We start from the raw sequence: 21825 nt of genomic DNA on the forward strand, positions 1-21825 counted from the left end.
TGACCTGGCTGCTCATTAGTGATCTTACATAGATGCTGCAGCTTAGAGTCAGTTCAATTAGTTCTTATTTTCATGTTGTATTTGTTTGTAGATATTAGAAAAGCTAGAAGCATAGGGGAGAGCACTGAGGTTTGGCTTGTGTCTGGCAGTGACTAGTGCTGCGTGGACTACAGAGATTACTTCTAACCCAATAATGGATAAGGTTGGGCTCTCAGATTTTGGTATGGGCTAAATCACCCTGATATATTGCTCAGCTGGAGATATTTTTATACTTCAGCCTTGCAGATAATAGTTACCACGAAAAGAAATTCTGAGAATGGAACCCAATGTGTGGCAATAATACACTAGAACAAAGCAATGTTGCATTACTCATATTGTAGTTATTAATCTGTATTTATTCACTTGCATGCTTTAACCACATAGACCATCTCCTCTCAGTAGCAACTCTGCCACAGCATAATTTTCTATATTTTCTATATTGTAATACATTAATTTTGCACTTATGGTTTACTTCTCCTGTTTGCCAGTGTTCTTCATGTTAGAGTTTGCATAATTTCCTAAAGGCGTGTCATGGAAATGCATGTGAATATTATTATAAAATTTAATAACATTTCATGGGAAAAAAAAAAGAAGTAGTGTTACTCTGGCCGATGTCCCCTGTGAGCACAGCAGTTAGGCAGAAAAAGACTGTGCCTTTTGTGCTCTGAGCATGTTTACAGTATCAGCGATTCTTGAAATCATAGTAGCTATGTCATGGTATCATTCAGTGATATTAATACATATCCCAAAACTCCAATAAAAGGGGATTATTGTATAGATCCTTGCAGTATTAGTGATATTCAGTAGGAACCCCTTTAACCCTGAACAAGTGGCGCCTAGTTTGCAGTAGGGATGGGCAGCCCCAAATTTTTCATTTTGTTTCATATTCCATGTTATTTGCAGCATCGTTTTGTTTTGGTCAATCTTTATTTTCATTCTGGGGCAATGGGAGGGAGGGGAACACATCCAACTACCTTGGCTGCTACCCTGAAGCTATGTGAGTGCCGACTGATATTCAGGCCCAGATGCATCAACCAAACGTAAAAAAATCAAAATCGTAAAAGTACTTAGCGAATTTAAAAAAACAAAGAATGCATTAAAAAAACAGCTCAGAAATGTTCAGTGTGATATTGAAAAGTACAAGGTATCATACATCCGTAATCCCCGTCGGTAAAAGGCCCCTAAAGCATGCGCAGAGCAGCCAAGAGTTATGCTGGCTGCTCTGCGCATGCCACTGTCAAAACAAAAAAAAACAAACACATGGCTCCCAAAATAAAAACAAAACTCAAAAAAGGACTGGGAGGGGGCAAAGGCGCTCGTCAGGAGCGTCCTGTTTGAACGGCCTTGCCCCCCCCCCCACCCCGTCCGAGGTCACCGCTGCTCCCCGCATTATAAATTTAAAAAGCAAAACGAAGAAATCCTTACTTTAGAAGCCCCGGCCGGCTTACTTACGTCAGATGGGGGCGGGCCCAAAAGGAGAGAGACGCGAAGGAAGAATGGAAGACAGAGGCGTCAGCTGATCTTCTTGCCCGTGCAGCGCCTTCACATAGAGGTGAGAGGCGCTGCACAGGCCCGGTAAGAGGGAGGGGGGCCCGATGGAGGGAGGGAATGGCGGCGAGGACCCGCGGAGGAGGCGAGGCACAGGGCGGAAGGTGTCAGTCAGGAGGCGGAGCTGTGGGGTTGACAGAAGAGTACAGAGGAATGGAGGGGGGGCAGCCGGGCCTTCTAAAGTAAGGATTTCTTCGTTTTGCTTTTTAAATTTATAATGCGGGGAGCAGCGGCGACCTCGGACGGGGTGGGGGGACAAGGCCGTTCAAATAGGACGCTCCTGACGAGCGCCTTTGCCCCCTCCCGGTCCTTTATTTTTTAACTTCTGGATTGCTTGCAGAGGGAGCGGGGAGCAGCGGCGACCTGGGGCGTCAATAAAGGACGCCCCTGGCGCGTGTTTTCACCCCCCCCCCCTTGTTCTTTTTTTTTTTAGTTCTACATTAGAGTTTTTAGCCGGAGAGCCCTAACGAGAGGTACAGACCTCTCGTTAGATTTCTCGGCGTTTTCCTTCGTTAAACCAATCGGAAAACGTTAGTGCATGTCATTTCAAAAGGGTTTCTACACTAATTGCTCATCTGCATTCCATTTTCGTTAGCTGCTACGGTCCTCGAAAAATGGGCTTTAGTACATGAAACGGTTGGCAATTTCTTCGATAAAGGGTAGTTAAAGGGTTGTTAAAGTTTTGTGCGTCTGGGCCTCAGTGTCGACACAAGCATAGCTAAGCAACCAGCTTAAGGACTGCTTTTTATTTAGTTGCCAGCTCCTCCATGACTCCGCCCTAGGAACGCCTCTCTCCGGCCCATTTTGTAAATAACTGGTTACCGTCGATATTCAGCAGCACAAAAACCTTACTTAAAGGACTTCAAACCATTCAAAATACGGCAATCAGACTATTTAAGAGACTTCAAACCATTTAAAATACAGTAATCAGACTAATCTTCAGGCTATCAAAATTTGACAGTGTCTCTCCTTTTTAATATCAGACTACATTGGCTGCCCATTGAGGCGAGAGTGTTTTCCAAATTGGCATGCTTCCTTTTTGAAGCACTACAAGGACTGATCCCTAGCTATTTGCTAGCTCATTTTTGCTTTGCAACCTCTACCCAGAACTAGGAGACATGAAGCTACTAATTTTTTTCACTTTCTCCTCATCTAAGGGTATGAAGAGACTAGCGCTCTTTGACAAATCTCTTGCCGTTCAAGCAGCCAGACTTTGGAACGATATTAACAGAACGTTTTCTCCTTCACAATCATATTTCATGTTTTGAAAGAAGATAAAAACTTTCTTATTTAAGAAATTTGTGTTATAATTAGATTTCTACTTGTCTCCAATGCAACAATTATAATTCTCAGAGGAATGTTCTGATCTCTATATCCCTTTAAGATGTTTGTAAACTGCTTAGAACTGAAAAGGTGTTAGCAGGATATAAGCCCAAATGTAATGTAATGCCTGGCTATGTGCTGCTGACTATCGGCAGCCTGCCCACAGAGCATAAGTTAAGTGGACAGGATATAGACTGGTCAAATAGCAGAACACATTATGGCTACTTACAATGTTAAAACAATACACTTTAAAACATCTTAATAGACAGCATAGGAGGTAAGCAGAAGTGGAACATATAGACAGACAATATAGAATAATATGAGTTGAATAGAAAATAAGGATGACTACCTTAAGGAAAAATTGCACAGGGAGTCAGAAAAAGTGCATGAAAACGATCTCCTCTAGAGTACACCAGCATGTGGAGCTGGTGTTAGTCCTTGTGTAGTTGACTAGCTAGGTAGTTGCTTCTTCTTACTTGACTTAAAAGCCTATAATTAAAGATTTAGCCCAAGGTGGGTGGGGAATCAACAAAAATCCTAGCTACTTGCCTATTTCTTTACTGACTTAATTTGCAAGCTATGAATCTCAGCTTCCCAGAAACGTGCATTATTTTTTACTTGACCTCTGAAATAATGTGATTAAAATTTGATTTGATGTTCTTGAAAAGCATATGAAATAGATGGTCAGGAGACCTATAAACTTCTATGTGCCCTTCAAATGCTGCTAACCATCTCACAACTTGAAGATCTGTACACATATACTATCAAGATTAATACAGAGTTGCTGTGATATCAAAAACTAAGATGAAGAATTTACTATTAAGAATGGCAGGACTGAAATTAGAAATTGTCTGGATGGGGATGTCTCTGATAATATGGAGCACTTGAAAGGCAATATTAATTTGTAGTTTCAACTTTTATTTTGAAAGATTCCAGTAAATTTCAAAATCATAATTGTAGATTTTTTTCTTAAAAGAAAACTTACATTCAATTCTAAACATTTGAATAATGAAACAAGTTATTACCTTTAAGTGAAAAATAACATTATACCTTTTTTTAGGGCCTACTTCAAAATATGCATTTAACATTTGAAACATCAATAGAAGATATCCTGCAAAATAAAGGATGTCAAATGAGACATGCAGGTAAGAATATGTTTAACAAATTGCTGATATATGCATTATTTTTTGAATTGCTGTAACTTTGCTTAAAATATGACTGAATACCTTCAGCCTGATATTCAGTCACTACAGTTGGTGGGTTTTTTTCAATGCTGGCCATGGTGGTTAAATAATATCTAGTCAGTCAATATTCAACTGGTTGAATTAGGCTCTGAAATTCAGCGCCGGCACTTATGCGGCTACTGGCACTGAATATCTGGGCTCTGGCCAGCTTCTGTCTCTGTCTGGAATACAACAGGGTAGATGTTCAGGCTGCTATTTGGTTAGCTAGCTGGATAGAGGACTGAATAACAGGTTTCCTTCACTGGCAGTGCTCTTCCTGAACCTCTCCTTCAACAACTATTTAGGCCCCACTCCTGAACCCCCCTTGCCCAAACTGCCCTCCCCAACAAGAACATAGGCCCGTTTTGTAACCCCCTGCCAAACAGATCATAGGCCCCCTCTTGACCCCCCTCCCAAAGCAGCCCCCACCCTGGACCCCACCCCACAAGCTTTCCCCTTCCCAACCCACCCCACCCTGGCCTGCCTTAAGGTCCCTGGTGGTCTAGAGGGTAGACCATGCAGAGGTGAACCACAGTCCCTCCTGCCTATATCAGCTTTGGGTACAAAATGGCTGCTGCAACCTCTAGCAGTTATCTTGTGGTACTACTGCTAGGGGGGGGGGGGGGGGTCAGCCTTCCATATAACATAAGGCTGACTGCTATAGGTAGTACCCTAAGACTACTGCTAGAGGTTCCAGCAGCCATTTTGCTCCCTAAGCCAGCATGAGCAGGAATGACTTGGATTTGCTCCAACCCACCAGCCTACCCCTAGACCACCAGGAAGCTGAAAGGGGGGTGCATGCAGAAAGATAAGATGGGGACTGTTCTTGGGGTTTTAGAAGGTGGCTTTGCTTTGGTTGGGGGGGGGTCATGAGGTGGTATTCTTATGTTTGGGGGAGTGGTGAAAAGAGCAACATTCGGATGCTGGCTGGTATCCAGCAACCAAAGTTAGAATATCCTTTTGTGCAGTTCTATCTGGTTGCCTAGCTATCTGGGAGCTAGCATTGAATATTACCAGTACCCATATAACTCAAGGCTCCTCCCTGACTCCATCCACAGACCTCTCCTCCACTGACCAGATTCAAACTGCCCAGTTAAGTGCCACTGAATGTTGCAGACAGAAGGGTCAGGAGGGTTTAATAGGGGCAGGAGTCTCTACTGCCCACTTAAATCCTTGGAATATTGGTAGATACTAAGCCCTGGTATACAGATTGTGGCCAGCACTAAAATCTTGATAGTGGCGAGTTTGCACTTTATTCAGATAGCATCGTTATTAAAACTGCAATCTGAATAGTTAACAGGATAAACTTAAGACAGCAATTTTTCTATCCTAATTTTATCCAGATATTATCCGGTTAGCAGTTTGAACATTGCTGCTAACCAGGGGGGATTGTCCATGGTATGCTCATACACTGCCCCAGTACTATCCAGATAGTGCCAAAGCAGTGTGTAAGGATATTCAGTGGCACTGTCCAGATAGTGCTGCTGAGAATCTCAAGATAATTGTGGCTAAGGGAGATATCCATAAAAGGGAAATACCTAGGTATGTTGAAACAGAGAAATGTAGAAACATGATGGCAGATAAGGGCCAAAAGGCCCATCCAGTCTGCCCTTCTGCTGGTTATATCCCTCTCTATGCAGCCTAGCATCCTTCTGGCCATGGCCACCACCTTGTTGTAATGTTTCCTCACCTTGAGATCCTCAGACACCATCACCCCAAGGTTCCTCTCCTGAGCCAAGTTTACCAATCTATCCCTTCTAATCTGGTATATCTCTTTTGAATTTCTGCACCCCAAGTGCATCACTCTGCACTTCTTGGCATTATATTTTAACTGTTTATGACACTTAGAAACCCTTATTCTACGTTTTTTCTTTTTTTACATGCTCTTAAGTCTTATTACTATGTCATTTTTCTAGTTAAAGCTAATTTAAAATTAGCTTTAAATTAAATTAAACAGTGCTCAGTTATGCATATTACCAATCACTCAGAATGATTAGTTACGTAATATGTTCATCCACACATCAGTGCACTGTGACCCTCCCTGCCTCCTTATTATTTCTTAATGATCTTCTTTGCTTTTATTTTTTTGCTTTTTCTCATAAACACCTTTACTTTATTGATGTTTACAACTTTAAGTGTACTTATCTTGAGGTGGGATTTTGGGTCACTGTTTTCACAAGTGTGATGTGATGAATTCTTCAGAGTAGATAATTAGCGTGCCGCTGTGCTCGTGCTCCTTTTAAAAGCTTCCTCTTGACACCTAAAGACCATATGTTCCTCTCATCATGCGTGTTCCCAACACAAGCTGTGTTTCGCAGTATGTTGCGTATTCAGGGGAATCTATATGCTCTGGTGCGGATCATCCTCCCTACTCACGACTCTCCAATCAATTTTTTACCACGCAGATTTTTCAGGTGCCATATATAAAATCTACCCCATAACTTATAGTAAGTCATGTAAGTCATGTAAGTGAGAGTTCTGCCCATGTGTATGCCTACCTGTAAAATATATGCATATTTACAGATGAATGCCTAGGTGGAATTTTGCCATATACATACGTATGTGTACACATACTCACGTATATGCCACTATTCTAATGTCATATGTATGTAATAGGTACATAACTGTGCATACCTTATAGAATTGTCTTGAAAGTATGCAGAAACCCGGGTCAGATTAGCACTATATTAGGCACTAGTCATATATACAGTTGTGAGCCCATACTAAGGACCCACCTTTAGTTCTTTCATTGTTTCCTACAACCTTTTCCCACAGAGTTACATTCACTTTTTTCCTTCATCCTATGTGCATCACCTGTATTATTAGGTTGTGAGCATGGGGGCTATGTAACCACATATTTCAAGTGGAATAGCCTCATGGTTAAAGCTGTGGGCTGACCATAGAAACTGAGCAAATCATTTTCATCCTAATTGCCAAGGATAACCCATCTCAAAGAGTGAGATTGGAGGCCAAAGAGTAAGTTTTATAAGTGATGTGTTGGAGGTATAAATCTAGAAAGAGTTAAGTGTCAAAAGATTTCACAAATGAAAGAAGCAACAGAAAATAATGATTAGCTTTCTTTGGTACCTCTCAAGGGATATAGACAGAGTGAAGGCAGTTTCCAAATAATTACATGGATAAATTCTCTTGGCTGAAACCTTCCTTAGTATGCACTTGGGTACATTTGTGTTAGTAAACTTCTCCAGCCCACATTTTCAAAGGGAAAGCATGGTGTTAAATTCAGGAGCGGTGAGGAGATCACGTGATGTTCTGAGGCCAGGAGGTTGTGTTCCCTGGGGCTCTTGCGGCCTCTCAGACCATCATCCCACATCCTTCGTTTTTTCCACCAATGGTCATGATAGGAGCCTTGAACATTGATTAATGCACATTTCTGGATAAATATGATACTATCATGGGTAGAGAGATGTCATCAAAAGGATAAAAAAATACAGGCCTCTGAGCAACAGTCCCAAAGATAGCGGAGGTACATGATAGCACTGGTGGTTTTAATGAGAAGCAGCTGCTTTAGTTGACAAATTTGTCCTACTGTCAGAACAAATACAATTGTGCAAACTTTGGTAGACCACGCGACCCACATGGGTGAAGTAGAGTGATGTGTGTCCGACGAAGAAGGCAAGATGTGTGAACTGCAGAAGTGGTTATCCACAATGCAGAAGCAGGCGGAGGCCGAGGAGTAAAAAATAGATAATTTGGAACATCACTTCTGTTGGAGAAATCTTTGACTTGTGGACCTCCCAGAATCTATTGCAGACTCTGAATTACTTAGCTTTTTAGAATACTGGCTCCCCCAAACTTTGTCTGTAGGAGAACATTTAGGAGGTTTTCAGGTGGAGTGTTCCCATAGATTTGGACCAAAGACTGGGACTGCTTCCAGACCAAAAGTGGTCATAGCTAAAATCTTAAACCAACCACAAGCTTACAAAAAACACAGTAATTTATTCTATCAAGATAAACAGATTGTTGCTATTTCAGGATTATTCAATGAAAGTTTCTGCACAACACTGAGACTATGCTGTGGTCTGCTTTAAACTGGCAGACAGAAACTTGTTCCTTCATTCAGAGACATTGTCCATGAACATTCATGATGGTCTGTGTTCTCTGTTCAAGGCCTGGAGTGCTAGAATATGATGCCGCAGCACCTCAGATCCCAAGATTCTCTACAGCAATTCAAAATAGATCTTAAGACTTTTCTTTTTGCAGATGCACTTAAGTAATTCATAGTAACATAGTAGGTGACGGCAGAAAAAGACCTGTATGGTCAATCCAGTCTGCTCAACAAGATAAACTCATATGTGCTACTTTATATGTATAACTGACCTTGATTGGTATCTGCCATTTTCAGGGCACAGACCGGAAGTCTGCCCACCACTAGCCCCGCCTCCCAACCACTAGTCCCCACCTCCTAACCACTGGTGCTGCCACCCAATCTCTGCTAAGCTTCCGAGGATCCATTTCTTCTGAACAGGATTCCTTTATGTTTATCCTACACTTTTTTGAATTCCGTTACTGTTTTCATCTCCACCACCTCCCTCGGGAAGGCATTCCAAGTATCCACCACTCTCCCCGTAAAAAATACTTCCTGACATTTTTCTTGAGTCTGCCCCCCTTCAATCTCTGATGACACACCACGAACAAATAATGCAGTTGAAGGATGGCATAACGCATTTGCTTGGTCTGTGCAAATTGTCCATCCAACAACACCGAGACTAGTTCTGAAACTACAAAAGTAACAGAACATGAATCACCTGCATATCACACATCTCACTGCTGGTGAACAGCTTTTCTTGTAGAAGAAGAAATACTGGGATCTCGATCATTGTCTTTGAACGATTTTCATGGATTATGCTAATCGTTCAACTATGGATTATTTGCGTGGATGCAGCCACAACATTAACCTACAGTAACGTGGAGGAGCATAATCGAAAGGCGCCAGCCATCTCAATGGGCGGCCATCTCCGGCGCTGCAAGTGGGCGGAGCCAACCATATTTTCGAAAAAGATGGCCGGCCATCTTTTTCTTCGCTAATACGGTTGGGCCCTTCCAAATATCAGAATTTGCTGGGTTTGAGATGGCCGGGATCGGTTTTTGGCCATAATGGAAAAAAATGCCAGCGATCTCAAACTCGGCGAAAAGCAAGGCATTTGGTCATGGGAGGAGCCAGCATTTGTAGTGCACTGGCCTCCCTGATATGCCAGGACACCAACCGGGCAACCTAGGGGGCAAGTCTAAAAATTAAAAAAAAACAAAAATAGCTCCCAGGTGCATAGCTCCCTTCCCTTGGTTATTTAGCCCCCCAAATCCCCCCCCCCCAAAACCCACTCCCCACAACTCTACACCATTACCATAGTCCTAAGGGGTGAAGGAGGGCACCTAGATGTGGGTACAGTGGGTTTTCGGGGGTTTTGGAGGGCTCAACATTTACCACCACAAGTGTAACAGGTAGGGAGGGGGGATGGGCCTGGGTCCACCTGTCTGAAGTGCACTGCACCCACTAAAAACTGCTCCAGGGACTTGCATACTGCTATCAGGGAGCTGGGTATGACATTTGAGGCTGGCATTGAGGCTGGCAAAAAAGGTTTTTTTTGGGTGGGAGGGGGTTGGTGACCACTGGGGGGGGTAAGGGGAGGTCATCCCTGATTCCCTCCGGTGGTCATCTGGTCAGTTGGCGCACTTTTTTGAAGCTTGGTCATGACAAAAAAGGGACCAATTAAAGCCGGCGAAATACTCATCAAGCCTGGCTTTTTCTTTCCATTATCGGGCGAAGCCGGCCATCTCGTGAGCAAGCCCCCGTCCTGCCTTCACTACCCTACCGACACGCCCCCTTGATGTTTCACCAGCTCCGCGACGGAAAGCAGTTGAACCCGGCCAAAATCTGCTTTCGATAATACCGATTTCGCCGGGTTCAGGAGATCGCCGGCCATCTCCCAATTTGTGTCGGAAGATGGCTGGCGATCACTTTCGAAAATGAGCTGGATAGTAACATAGTAAATGATGGCAGATAAAGACCTGAATGGTCCATCCAGTCTGCCCAACAGTCACACTCATTATCAATTCATGATTAAATCAACAATGAATGTGATATTATATACTTTATCATGAGTCTTTCTTTGGTGTTTCTGGAACAAGACAGTAGAAGTCTGCCTGGCTCTGTTCTTATGTTCCACCTACTGGGTTTGCCGTCAAAGCTCACTCCATCCTATCCAAATCCATTTTGTCATTTGCGGGACCCAGACTGTAAAAGTCTGCCCCGCACTATCCTCGATTCCAGCTACTGAAGGTGCCATTGAAGCCCTTTCCAGCCTATCCTAAACTGGATTGCCATATACAGACACAAACCTACAAAATCTCCCTGGCACTGACCTTAGTTCTTCACAGCTGGAGTAGCCATCCAAGTGTCACTCACACATACAATACATTTTATGCTGCTTATGCTAGAAATAAACAGTGGTTTCCGACAGATTGCAAATATACAGAAAATCCCCAAAATATATCTACTCCCCATAGTTAGTTTCCTTGGATGAACAGTGATTCTCCCAAGTTTACCTGGTTAATAATTTTTATAGACTTTACCTCCAGGAACTTGTCCAGTCCTCTTTTGAATCCTTTTCTGTTGGTGAGCTCTTTGGAATGGGCTCCTGTAATTCGGGTGCCACTAGTGTAGTCCCAGCCTCCTATGGTACCCTGTGTCAACTTATGCTAACAAAAGGTAGGCTGGAAGACACATTCAGACATAGGCGTGTGAATATACAAGAACATTTCCTCCTTTACCTGGAAAAACAAGGTACTGGGACACTGATCCACTGGAGCAATACAAGTATAACAGGCTGCTTGGAGGATTTCTGTCAGTTTCACACAAAAATTAACTAGAGGGGCAGAGGTAGGGTTACCATACATCCAGATTTCCCCAGACATGTCCTTCTTTACAGGGTACTATCGAGGGTCTCTGGGCATTTTTTCAAGCCTGCCCATTTGTTCGGGTTTCTGGGTTGGGCTGGGCAGGCAGGTGAGTGGGTGGGCAGGCTGGCTGGCTCGCATTCTCCCAAGCCTCAGGGTGCCCTCCCTGAACCTACCTTAGTGTGCCCTGGTGGTCTAGTGGCCTCTTTGAGGCAAGAAAGAACCCCACTCTTTCCTGCCCACTGCCACTGACCTGTTCGCTGCTGCCGCTTCTTCAAAATGGCTGCCAAGACTTCAAGTGGCAGCTTTGCGAGGACTGGAGGGGAGGGGAGATGGATGGATGGAGTCATGTGCAGGGGCGTAGCCAGACAACAGATTTTGGGTGGGCATAGGCAAGTGGGTGGGCACCAAGTGTTCTCCCCCCCCCCAAACCACCACTAAAAAATATCTCAGCTGGCAGGAAAATGCTTCTTTCCGCCTTGGCAGTCTGCAGCAGGCATGCGCTGAAAACTGAGCATGTGCAGGTGCCAGTACTGTGGAGAGTAGCGTCTCCATTACCATCAGGGGGAAGTCTTCAGCTGGCAGAGCTTGGGATCTCCACCAGCTACTGCTAAACATGTGCTACTGTTGGGTGGGCCACAGGCCCACCTGTGGCTATGCCACTGGTCATGTGGGTGGGTGGAATATGGAAGGTGTGGTTGGAGGGGAGCTGGAAAAAAGATTGGTGAAGGGGATGCACATGGAGGGGGGAATGAAAAAGGGGGAAATATAGTATATAGATAGAAGAAGATAGAGAGGAGAGGGGGGACATGCTGTTCATGGATGTTTGCCTTTTTTGGAAATGTATATCTTTTCTAATTTTGTATTTAGTGGAGTATGGGGAAATAAGTTTCTGTTACTTTTACCAGTATTTTCACTACTTAAAGAATCTGATTTTCTTAGGGGGGTCAAGGGACTGGGCGTGGTGCATTGTGGTGGGGTCAGTGGCAGGGCGGTGGGATTTGTGGGGGGCACGGGGGTGGCAGCAAGGGCAGGGCTGAGACAGAGCAGCATTTTATTTTTTTGTGTCCTCCTTTTTGTCTCCACAAATATGGTAATCCTATGCAGGGGTATAATCAGTGGTGTGCTGGAGCGGGCTCGCACTGGCTCGCGAGAGCTGGTTGTTATTTTTTTCAGAATTTTGGGAGCCGGTTGTTAAAGTAGCTACTTTAACAACTGGCTCCCAAAATTTGGGGTCTGGTCCCCACCTGCAGTGTCAACGGCGTCCCCTGTGGCTTCGGGCATCTTCTCACACCGGAACACGCAGTGCTTGTTTCTCCTCCTCCCCCCAACCTCTCTTCTTTAGCTTCGCGTGAACCCGCACTTAACACTGCTTGAAAAAAAATTAACACATCAGCAGGAACAGAAGATGGGCAAGACCAAGAGGCAAGGAAGTGCGAGGGGAGAGAACAGAGAGGTGCTGATGGGGGGTGCAGGGAAGAGAAGAGAATCGATGGGTATGGGTGGCTGGAGGGGGGCAGGGGAGAGAATCACTGGGTATGGGTGGCTGGAGGGGAGCAGGGGAGTGATGAGAATTGATGGGCATGGGTGGCTGGAGGGGGGACAGGGGAGAGAAAAGAATTGATGGGTATGGATGGATAGAGGGGGGCAGGGAGAGAGAAGAGAATTGCTGATATGGATGGATGGAGGGAGGGCAGGAGAGAGGAGAGTTGCTGGACATGGGTGGATGGAGGGGAGGGCAGGGGAGAGGAGAGTTGCTGGACATGGGTGGATGGAGGGGAGGGCAGGGGGGAGAGGAGGATTGCTGGACATGGGCGGTGGAAAGGGAAGGGAGAGAGAAGAAATGCTGGACATGGATGGAGGGGAGTGAGGAAGGAGATGCGATGAGGGAAGAGGAAGAGAGGAGAAAAACACATGGATGAAGAAAATAGGCAGAAGCTGGATCCACTGGACAGTCAAGTCTGCAGAGGACCCCGCTTTTATTTACGGATGTAGGGCAAGAAATGAAGAAGGAAGGTGGAAAGTGGTGGAGTGGCCTAGTGGTTAGGGTGGTGGACTCTGGTCCTGAGGAACTGAGTTTAATTCCCACTGCAGGCACAGCTCCTTATGACTCTGGGCAAGTCACTTAACCCTCCATTGCCCCAGGTACAAATAAGTACCTGTATATGTAAGCCACATTGAGCCTGCCATGAGTGGGAAAGCACAGGGTACAAATGTAAGTAAAGAAATAAATGGAAAGGAAGCCCTGGAAATGGAGTTAAGAGAACAGATAGCAGCAGAATCGGATACTGGGCCAGCATATTCAGAAAAACAAAGTCACCAGACAACAAAGGTAGAAAAAAAGCATTTTATTTTCATTATAGTGTTTGAAATATGTCCACTTTGAGAATCAGGTGCTCAACATTAAAAGTTTATATTTATTTACTTATTTATGGCATTTTATCCCACATTAAACATGAATTAGATTGGAACCTGGGATCATTTAATTCCCCCCCCCCCCCCAGGCTCTCTCCCCAGCTATAGCCAGCTCTGTAATTTGGGGGGGGGGGGCGCAGAGGTGGACCGGGGAGAGAGCCTTTTGTTCAATATTTACCAGCACACCACTGGGTATGATTCACAACAATAACTTTATTGAAGAGAACTGGATTTAACTTGAAAAAAAAAACCAGGAATAACAAGGCAATAGGGCATTTATACAAGGGAAAGAACCAGTGTATAAATATAAAGATAAATAGTACCTCCTTTTAAATAGTAAATGTTACTGTAAGTCTTGGGATTTCAGTCTTAGTTGTCGGACTGCTGCGTCTGACAAAGAATGTATTAACTAATATAAGTTAAGTTCAATAATAATGCAGCAGGATGTTGAGGCCCTGTTGGAGCTCTTACTGCTTTCAGATATGGTTCCAAACAGAAGATATAATAACTCTCTCAGTGCTCTTTTATAGTTGGGATAGTATGACCTCTCTGTGTAGTACACTTCTGTCTTCTCCAAACAAATTTATGACAGTTTTTTCTTTCTTCCACTGTCTATGTGAGGCACAATAGTTTAAGCATCCAGCTTCTGTGTTGTTGTTGGGTTTCTTTTTTTTTTTTTTTTGGGGGGGGGGGGGGTCTTGTGAAGTCCATACTATTTCTGGTGATTTCTCAGGTCCTGTTTGAGTTCCTGAAGCTGATTCTCCTCTTTCTAGCTTGCACACCTGTACCTCTCCAACCCCCCCCCCCCCCCTCTCTCTCTCTCTCTCTCTGAAAACTCCTGACCATTCTTCTAGGTTGAAAATTTGAGTTCTTCAAAGTAGCCAGTAGTAGATTTCTGCTTTTTGCAGTGGGAGGAGTTTATATAGTGGACAGACAGCTTCCCTGTCCCAGTATAGCAACACTTAAGTTCTTAATCTGCCCCAGCCTACCCCCCCCCTAATTGTTGTTGAGCCACAAGCCCTCTTCCCCCCACTCACTGACCCACTCCATGGCCTTACTGGAGGTCCCTGGTGTCTAGTGGGGCGAGAGTGATACGCATTCACTCCTGCCTCCTGGCACCTGGTCTCAAAATGGCTGTTGAGACCTCTAGTGGTAATATCACAATATTACTGCTATGGGGGTCAGGTCTCTATAAATGAGAAGAATCCAAATCCCAAATTGGCACAGGACCAATCCCTTTATTCCTACGCAAACATTTCTCCTTGTCCAACTTGTTAATGACCCAGTGCGTATTCTGCAAAATCTTCTTATCCTACAATTTATGTACCAGTTGCTTCCATGTACCTTCAACAATTTCAATCACCCTGACCCTCTCCAACTTCGTCCCAACCAGGAATTATCCCCTCAAAACCCTGTACAGCAGACTGACCACTAAATACATTGACATCATCACCAGAATGCTCATTATCTGCTTTAAATCACTGTGTAGGAACTGCAAGCCTACTGGACCCCTCCCACAAGACGAACGTGCTCAACTTACCTGACTTGAAAGATGCCCACTAACCTCCCCACCAACACTCGATGCCTGAGACCTCTGTCAACCCACCATCTTAGTCGCACCAGCTCCTATCTCCTCCAAAAAGTGAACAGACTTCCCTGAAATCCTGTTGCAGGCCACTCTCATCTGTTGTGACCCCTTGCCACTGCCCCTACTCCATAATTTAACCCCTCTCCCTCCCTGGAAAATCCAAATAAAAAGGCCCCATTAGTAGAACCTTCCCCCAAAAAAACTCACACCCCAACCAAGCCCCTCACATAGCAATTACCCACACATCCTCTTCTCACACCTGTGGGAAAAAGAGGTGATGCCATCTAAGCCTAGGGTAATTATTACACCTCGCCTAGCCCTGGGTTCACTATGGCCCTGATGCTCAGAAGTAAACGTGGGTGCTAGAGGCCATTAGCGCTGGACTAACGCCCATATTTACTGATGCAGTATGCTGGAAGACCCCTGCCATGGAAAACAACAAGCGCGGCCACCATCTGCGCAAGTAGCATGCAAATGCATGCAAACAGGGCTCATAACCTATCCAATGCTCATATGACGGCTAACTCTACAAGTGTGCCTGTGCCGCTGCAAATCCTGTGCCAACTCGGAGCTAGCGTAAAGGCAGGAGAATGTTCCAGTTTTGTGCTGCAGCATATATGATGAATTAGTGAGCTGTGAGCCAGGAGCCGGCATGGTTAAAAAGTGAGGTGAAGGAAGCTATTAGAGCTAAAAGAAAATCCTTCAGAAAATGGAAGAAGGATCCGACTGAAAATAATAAGAAACAGCATAAGGAATGGCAAGTCAAATGCAAAGTGCTGATAAGGAAGGCAAAGAGGGACTTGAAAAAAAAGATTACATTAGAGGCAAAAAAACATAGTAAAAATTTTTATAGGTATATTAAAAGCAAGAAGCCAGTAAAAGAATCGGTTGGACCGCTAGATGACCGAGGAGTAAAAGGGGCGATCAGGGAAGACAAAGCCATAGCGGAGAGATTAATGAATTCTTTGCTTCAGTCTTCTCCGAGGAAGATTTGGGAGAGATACTGGTGCCAGAAAGATATTCAAAGCTGACAAGTCAGAGAACTGAATGAAATCTCTGTAAACCTGGAAGATGTAATGGTGAAATTTGACAAATTTCCTGGACCGGATGGTATTCATCCAAGAGTACTGATATAATTGAAAAATGAACTTGTGGAACTATTGTTAGTAATACGTAATTTATTTTTAAAATCAAGCATAGTACCAGAAGATTGGAGGGTGGCCAATATAATGCCGATTTTTAAAAAAGGTTCCAGAGGAGATCCGAGAAATTATAGACCGGTGAATATGACGTCGGTGCTGGGCAAAATGGTAGAGGCTATTATAAAGAACAAAGTAACACAGCATATCAAAAGCATGGATTAATGAGGACAAAGCCAACATGGATTTAGTGAAGGGAAATCTTGCCTCATCAATCTATTACATTTCTTTGAAGGGGTGAACAAACATGTGGATAAAGGTAAGCCAGTCAATATTGTGCATCTGGATTTTCAAAAGGCGTTTGACAAAGTACCTCAGGAAAGACTCCAGAGGAAATTGGAGAGTCATGGGATAGGAGGTAGTGTCCTATTGTGGATTAAAAACTGGTTAAAAGATAGAAAACAGAGAGTAGGGTTAAATAGTTAGTCTTCTCAATGGAGAATGGTTGATAATGGGGTTCCCCAGGGGTCTGTACTGGGACCACTGCTTTTTAACATATTTAGAAATGATCTTGAGATGGGGGTAACTAGTGAGGTAATTAAATTTGTGACGACACAAAGTTATTCAAAGTTGTTAAATCGCAAGAGGATTGTGAAAAATTACAAGAGGACCTTACGAGACTGGGAGACTGGCTATTTAAATAGCAGATGATGTTTAATGTGAGCAAGTGCAAAGTGATGCATGTGGGAAAGAGGAACCCAAATTATAGCTACGTAATGCAAAGTTCCACATTAGGTGTATTTTCAAAGCACTTAGACTTACAAAGTTACATTGTAATCTATGGAACTTTGTAAGGCTAAGTGCTTTGAAAATGAGCCCATGGAGTCACCGACCAGAAAAGGGATCTAGGCATCATTGTTGATGATATGTTGAAACCCTCTGCTCAGTGTGCAGCTGTGGCTAAGAAAGCAAGTAGAATGTTAGGTATTATTAGGAAAGGAATTGAAAACAGAAATGAGGACATTATAATGTCTTTGTATCGCTCCATGGTGCAACTGCACCTTACATAAGTACATAAGTACATAAGTAGTGCCATACTGGGAAAGACCAAAGGTCCATCTAGCCCAGCATCCTGTCACCGACAGTGGCCAATCCAGGTCAAGGGCACCTGGCACGCTCCCCAAACGTAAAAACATTCCAGACAAGTTATACCTAAAAATGAGGAATTTTTCCAGTCCATTTAATAGCGGTCTATGGACTTGTCCTTTAGGAATCTATCTAACCCCTTTTTAAACTCCGTCAAGCTAACTGCCCGTACCACGTTCTCCGGCAATGAATTCCAGAGTCTAATTACACGTTGGGTGAAGAAAAATTTTCTCCGATTCGTTTTAAATTTACCACACTGTAGCTTCAACTCATGCCCTCTAGTCCTAGTATTTTTGGATAGCGTGAACAGTCGCTTCACATCCACCCGATCCATTCCACTCATTATTTTATACACTTCTATCATATCTCCCCTCAGCCGTCTCTTCTCCAAGCTGAAAAGCCCTAGCCTTCTCAGCCTCTCTTCATAGGAAAGTCGTCCCATCCCCACTATCATTTTCGTCGCCCTTCGCTGTACCTTTTCCAATTCTACTATATCTTTTTTGAGATACGGAGACCAGTACTGAACACAATACTCCAGGTGCGGGTCGCACCATGGAGCGATACAACGGCATTATAACATCCGCACACCTGGACTCCATACCCTTCTTAATAACACCCAACATTCTATTCGCTTTCCTAGCCGCAGCAGCACACTGAGCAGAAGGTTTCAGCGTATCATCGACGACGACACCCAGATCCCTTTCTTGATCCGTAACTCCTAACGTGGAACCTTGCAAGACGTAGCTATAATTCGGGTTCCTCTTACCCACATGCATCACTTTGCACTTGTCAACATTGAACTTCATCTGCCACTTGCACGCCCATTCTCCCAGTCTCGCAAGGTCCTCCTTGTGTTCAACTCTGATCACCACATCTCAAAAAAGAAATGGTGGAATTAGAAAAGAAACAACAAAGAGAGTCCAATTCTCCCGTAAAAAAACAACAGAAAAAACAAAATACGGAAGAACTCAAGAAAACCAGACTCGAAGATAGATGAAAAGCCAAATTAATTTCAATTATACGGCTCACGCATTAGCTTGGACAGCATTAGCAGACCCCTGAGGAAGGCCTGGTTGGCCGAAACACGGACCGTGTAGGGTCTCGTGCAATAAATTTGGCTTTTCATCTATCTTCGAGTCTGGTTTTCTTGAGTTCTTCCGTATTTTGTTTTTTCTGGAATTAGAAAAGATACAGAGAAGGGCGATAAAAATGATAAAGGAGATGGAACAATTTCCATATGAGGCAAGGCTAAAGCGGCTAGGGCTCTTCAGCTTGGAGAAAAAAAACGGCTGAGGGGGAGATATGATAGAGATCTATAAAATAATGAGTGGAATGGAATGGGTAGACATGAATTGCTTGTTTACTCTTTCCAAAAATACTAGGTAAACGAATCAGAGAAAAATTTTCTTTACTCAACGTGTAATTAAACTCTGGAATTGTTACCAGAGAATGTAGTAAAAGCAGTTAGCTTAGCAGGGTTTTAAAAAGGTTTGGATGGCTTACTAAAGAAAAAGTTCATAGATCATTATTAAAATGGACTTGAGGAAAATCCACTGTTATTTCTAGGATAAGCAGCATAAAATATATTGTACATTTTTGGGATCTTGCCAAGTACTTGTGACCTGGATTGGCCACTGTTGGAAACAGGATGCTGGGCTTGATGGACCTATAGCCTGTCCCAGTATGGCAATACTTATGTACTTATGAGAATCTTAACTAAAGCTGCAGTGAAAAAAGGCTGCAAAAGGCTGCTTACAGCTCAGTCTTCTGTAGCATTCCCCTCCTTTAAAACCCAGATCTGGAAGTCTGGGCTACTCACCGCAAATGCCAAAGCTGCGTGCACTTCGTCGGCATTTGGGGATTTCAGAAGGGGCTCTGTATTCCAGCCAGGGGGCTGCTTCTGTGCAGCCAATGGTGCACACATGCCACAGACACCTCTTGCTCCCCCCCCAACCCCCACCACCAGCGTTCTGGCACATGTGCTCAAGAGCTGTGCTTAACGCACAACTTTTCAGCGCATGTGCCCTCAGACACTGTCCTCCCACTGAACTCCCTAATACTCAATGCTAACAGCGTGCCTAAATTTGCATGTCATTAGCATTGAACATTTGGGAGTTTCTTCAGAATTTTTCCGCCGCTGTTTAGTACAGCACTGGAGTTTTGAACATCTGCATCTCTGATTACTGGCAAAGAAACTACAAGTAAGGAACCTATTCTGTGCAAATAAAATTTATTGTATAAATGGGAAAAGCAAATGAGCAGAGCTAGCTATTATATTCTTAGCAGTAATTAGTTCCTTACTTATTAAGTTAGGAACTAATTACTGCTAAGAGTATAATTGTAGTTTATAATTCCAATACCATTAATAATTATGTTTCAGACAAACAAAACGGCATACCCACAATGCACCAAATGGTGTCACTCAGTATGTCACAATCAAATAACTTTTTCTATCTATTCCTTGATTTCTCAAAGTTTACATAACCAAGCCATATGACGTTGTAGTGGAACCCACAAATGCAGGAATGTCTCTGGTCCTCCAAGCGTGGTTAGAATTCCTCTCCCGATCTGCTCAGCTTACTTGGCAGTAGGTCAGCGAGCAGAGAGGGCAAATTGAGGAGGACAGATACACAGAAAGATTAATATCAAGTGAAGTTTTTAAGACACAGGCTGGCTACCAAAGTTGGTAGAACAATTTAATATGCCCTTTAATGAATGTCCTAGGCAAAAGCCTGTAGGAATAGGCAATGGCATGAGCAAGCATGAAGGCAAACCCCAGTATCTGTCCCTGAGAAGCCATTAATATGTTTCAGTGCCAGTACTGTTTATAAACAGTCTTTCTAATTGGTTCCATTGGAAACTGTAGATGCTGGCAGAACTAATCCATCAGATACTCTCCACATGGATATCTGACGTGGTATGACAGTTGTACAATTGTATGAACTTGCTTTGACTATTGTAATGGATTGCTTTTAAGAATTTCTAAATCTTCCCTAAAATCTTTGTGGTCCAAATTCCACTGCAAGAGTGATAACTAGTACTAGCCACTTTGAGCATATTACATTGTAACATAGTAAATGACGGCAGATAAAGACCTGTACGGTCCATCCAGTCTGCCCAACAAGATAAACTCATTTACATGGTATGTGATACTTTAAATGTATACCCGAGTTTGATTTGTCCTTGCTTTTCTCAGGGCACAGACCGTAGAAGTCTCCCCAGCACTGTTCTTGTACTAAGTTCTGAAGCTAACGTTGAAGCCCCTTAAAGTTTACACTCCAGTCCATCCCTATCTATTCTTTCACAATCAGGGCATAGACCGTAGAAGTCTGCCCAGCTCCCATTTTGTTTCCCAATTACCAGCGTCGCCACCCAATCTCCACTAAGATTCCGTGGAACCATTCCTTCTAAACAGGATTTCTTTGTGTTTATCCCATGCACGTTTGAATTCCAATACCGTTTTCATCTCCACCACCTCCCATGGAAGGGCATTCCACATATCCACCACCCTCTCCATGAGAAAATACTTCCTGACATTAGTCCTGAGTCTGCCCCCCTTCAACCTCAATTTATGTCCTCTAGTTCTACCGCCTTCCCGTCTCCAAAACAGGTTCATTTGCGAATTAATACCTTTCAAATATTTGAACGTCGTATCATGTCACCCCTGTTTCCCTTTCCTCTAATGTATACATGTTCAGGTCAGCAAGCCTCTCCCATACCATTTTTGTAGCTTTTCTTTGCACTGCTTCCAGTCTTTTTACATCTTTAGCAAGATACAGCCTCCAAAACTGAACACAATACTCCAAGTGGGGCCTCACCAACAATTTGTAGAAGGGCATCAACATCTCCTTTCTTCTGCTGGTTATGCACCTCTCTACGCAGCCTAGCATCAATCTGGCCACGGCCGTCGCCTTGTTGCATTGTTCCTTCACCTTCAGATCCTCAGACACCAACACCCCAAGGTTTCTCTCCTGAGTCGAGCTTACTAATCTCTCCCCTCCTATTCGGTATCTCTCTTTTGGGTTTCTGCACCTTTATTCTTACACCTGTATTGAAGAAGCTGCATTGGCTTTCTGTGGAATATCATATTAAATTTAAAATCTTTTAAAAAACTTTTTATTTATAATAATTTCAAATTTAGATTCAAGAACACTCTTGCAAAACAAAATACAGTGTAGAAGCATATAATAAAAAAATTGTGAGGCAACAGTAAAAGAAAAAGAAAAAAAATACTCTTCTCCCTTATTTAGCCCACCAAAAGGAGAAGGTCGGAATAAGAACATCAGGACAAAAGGAAAAAAAGGAAAAAAAAAACCAATAATGTAGGCTAACTGACATTAGGTATTCTAACACACTAAAACCAGTCACATCTCTAAGAGTCACACCAAGGATGTAATAAGTTAAGACACAGATCCACCAATTGCAAAATTTTTTCTCATTAAGAAAAGACCTAAGTTGTTGAGGGATAAAGAAAAACATATTGCTCATT

General features: G+C 43.5%; 1 protein-coding gene across 1 annotated transcript in view; it reads left to right on the forward strand.

Annotated features, from left to right (window-relative positions):
• Positions 1–21825, forward strand: part of THBS2 (thrombospondin 2) — a 287917-nt gene that overhangs the window by 89689 nt on the left and 176403 nt on the right. The window contains 1 exon segment of the mRNA XM_030195961.1: positions 3971–4055. Within this exon segment, the coding sequence (XP_030051821.1) occupies positions 3971–4055 (85 nt within the window).

The sequence above is a fragment of the Microcaecilia unicolor genome, chromosome 3, assembly GCF_901765095.1.
Source record: "Microcaecilia unicolor chromosome 3, aMicUni1.1, whole genome shotgun sequence".
In the NCBI taxonomy this organism is placed as follows: domain Eukaryota; kingdom Metazoa; phylum Chordata; class Amphibia; order Gymnophiona; family Siphonopidae; genus Microcaecilia; species Microcaecilia unicolor.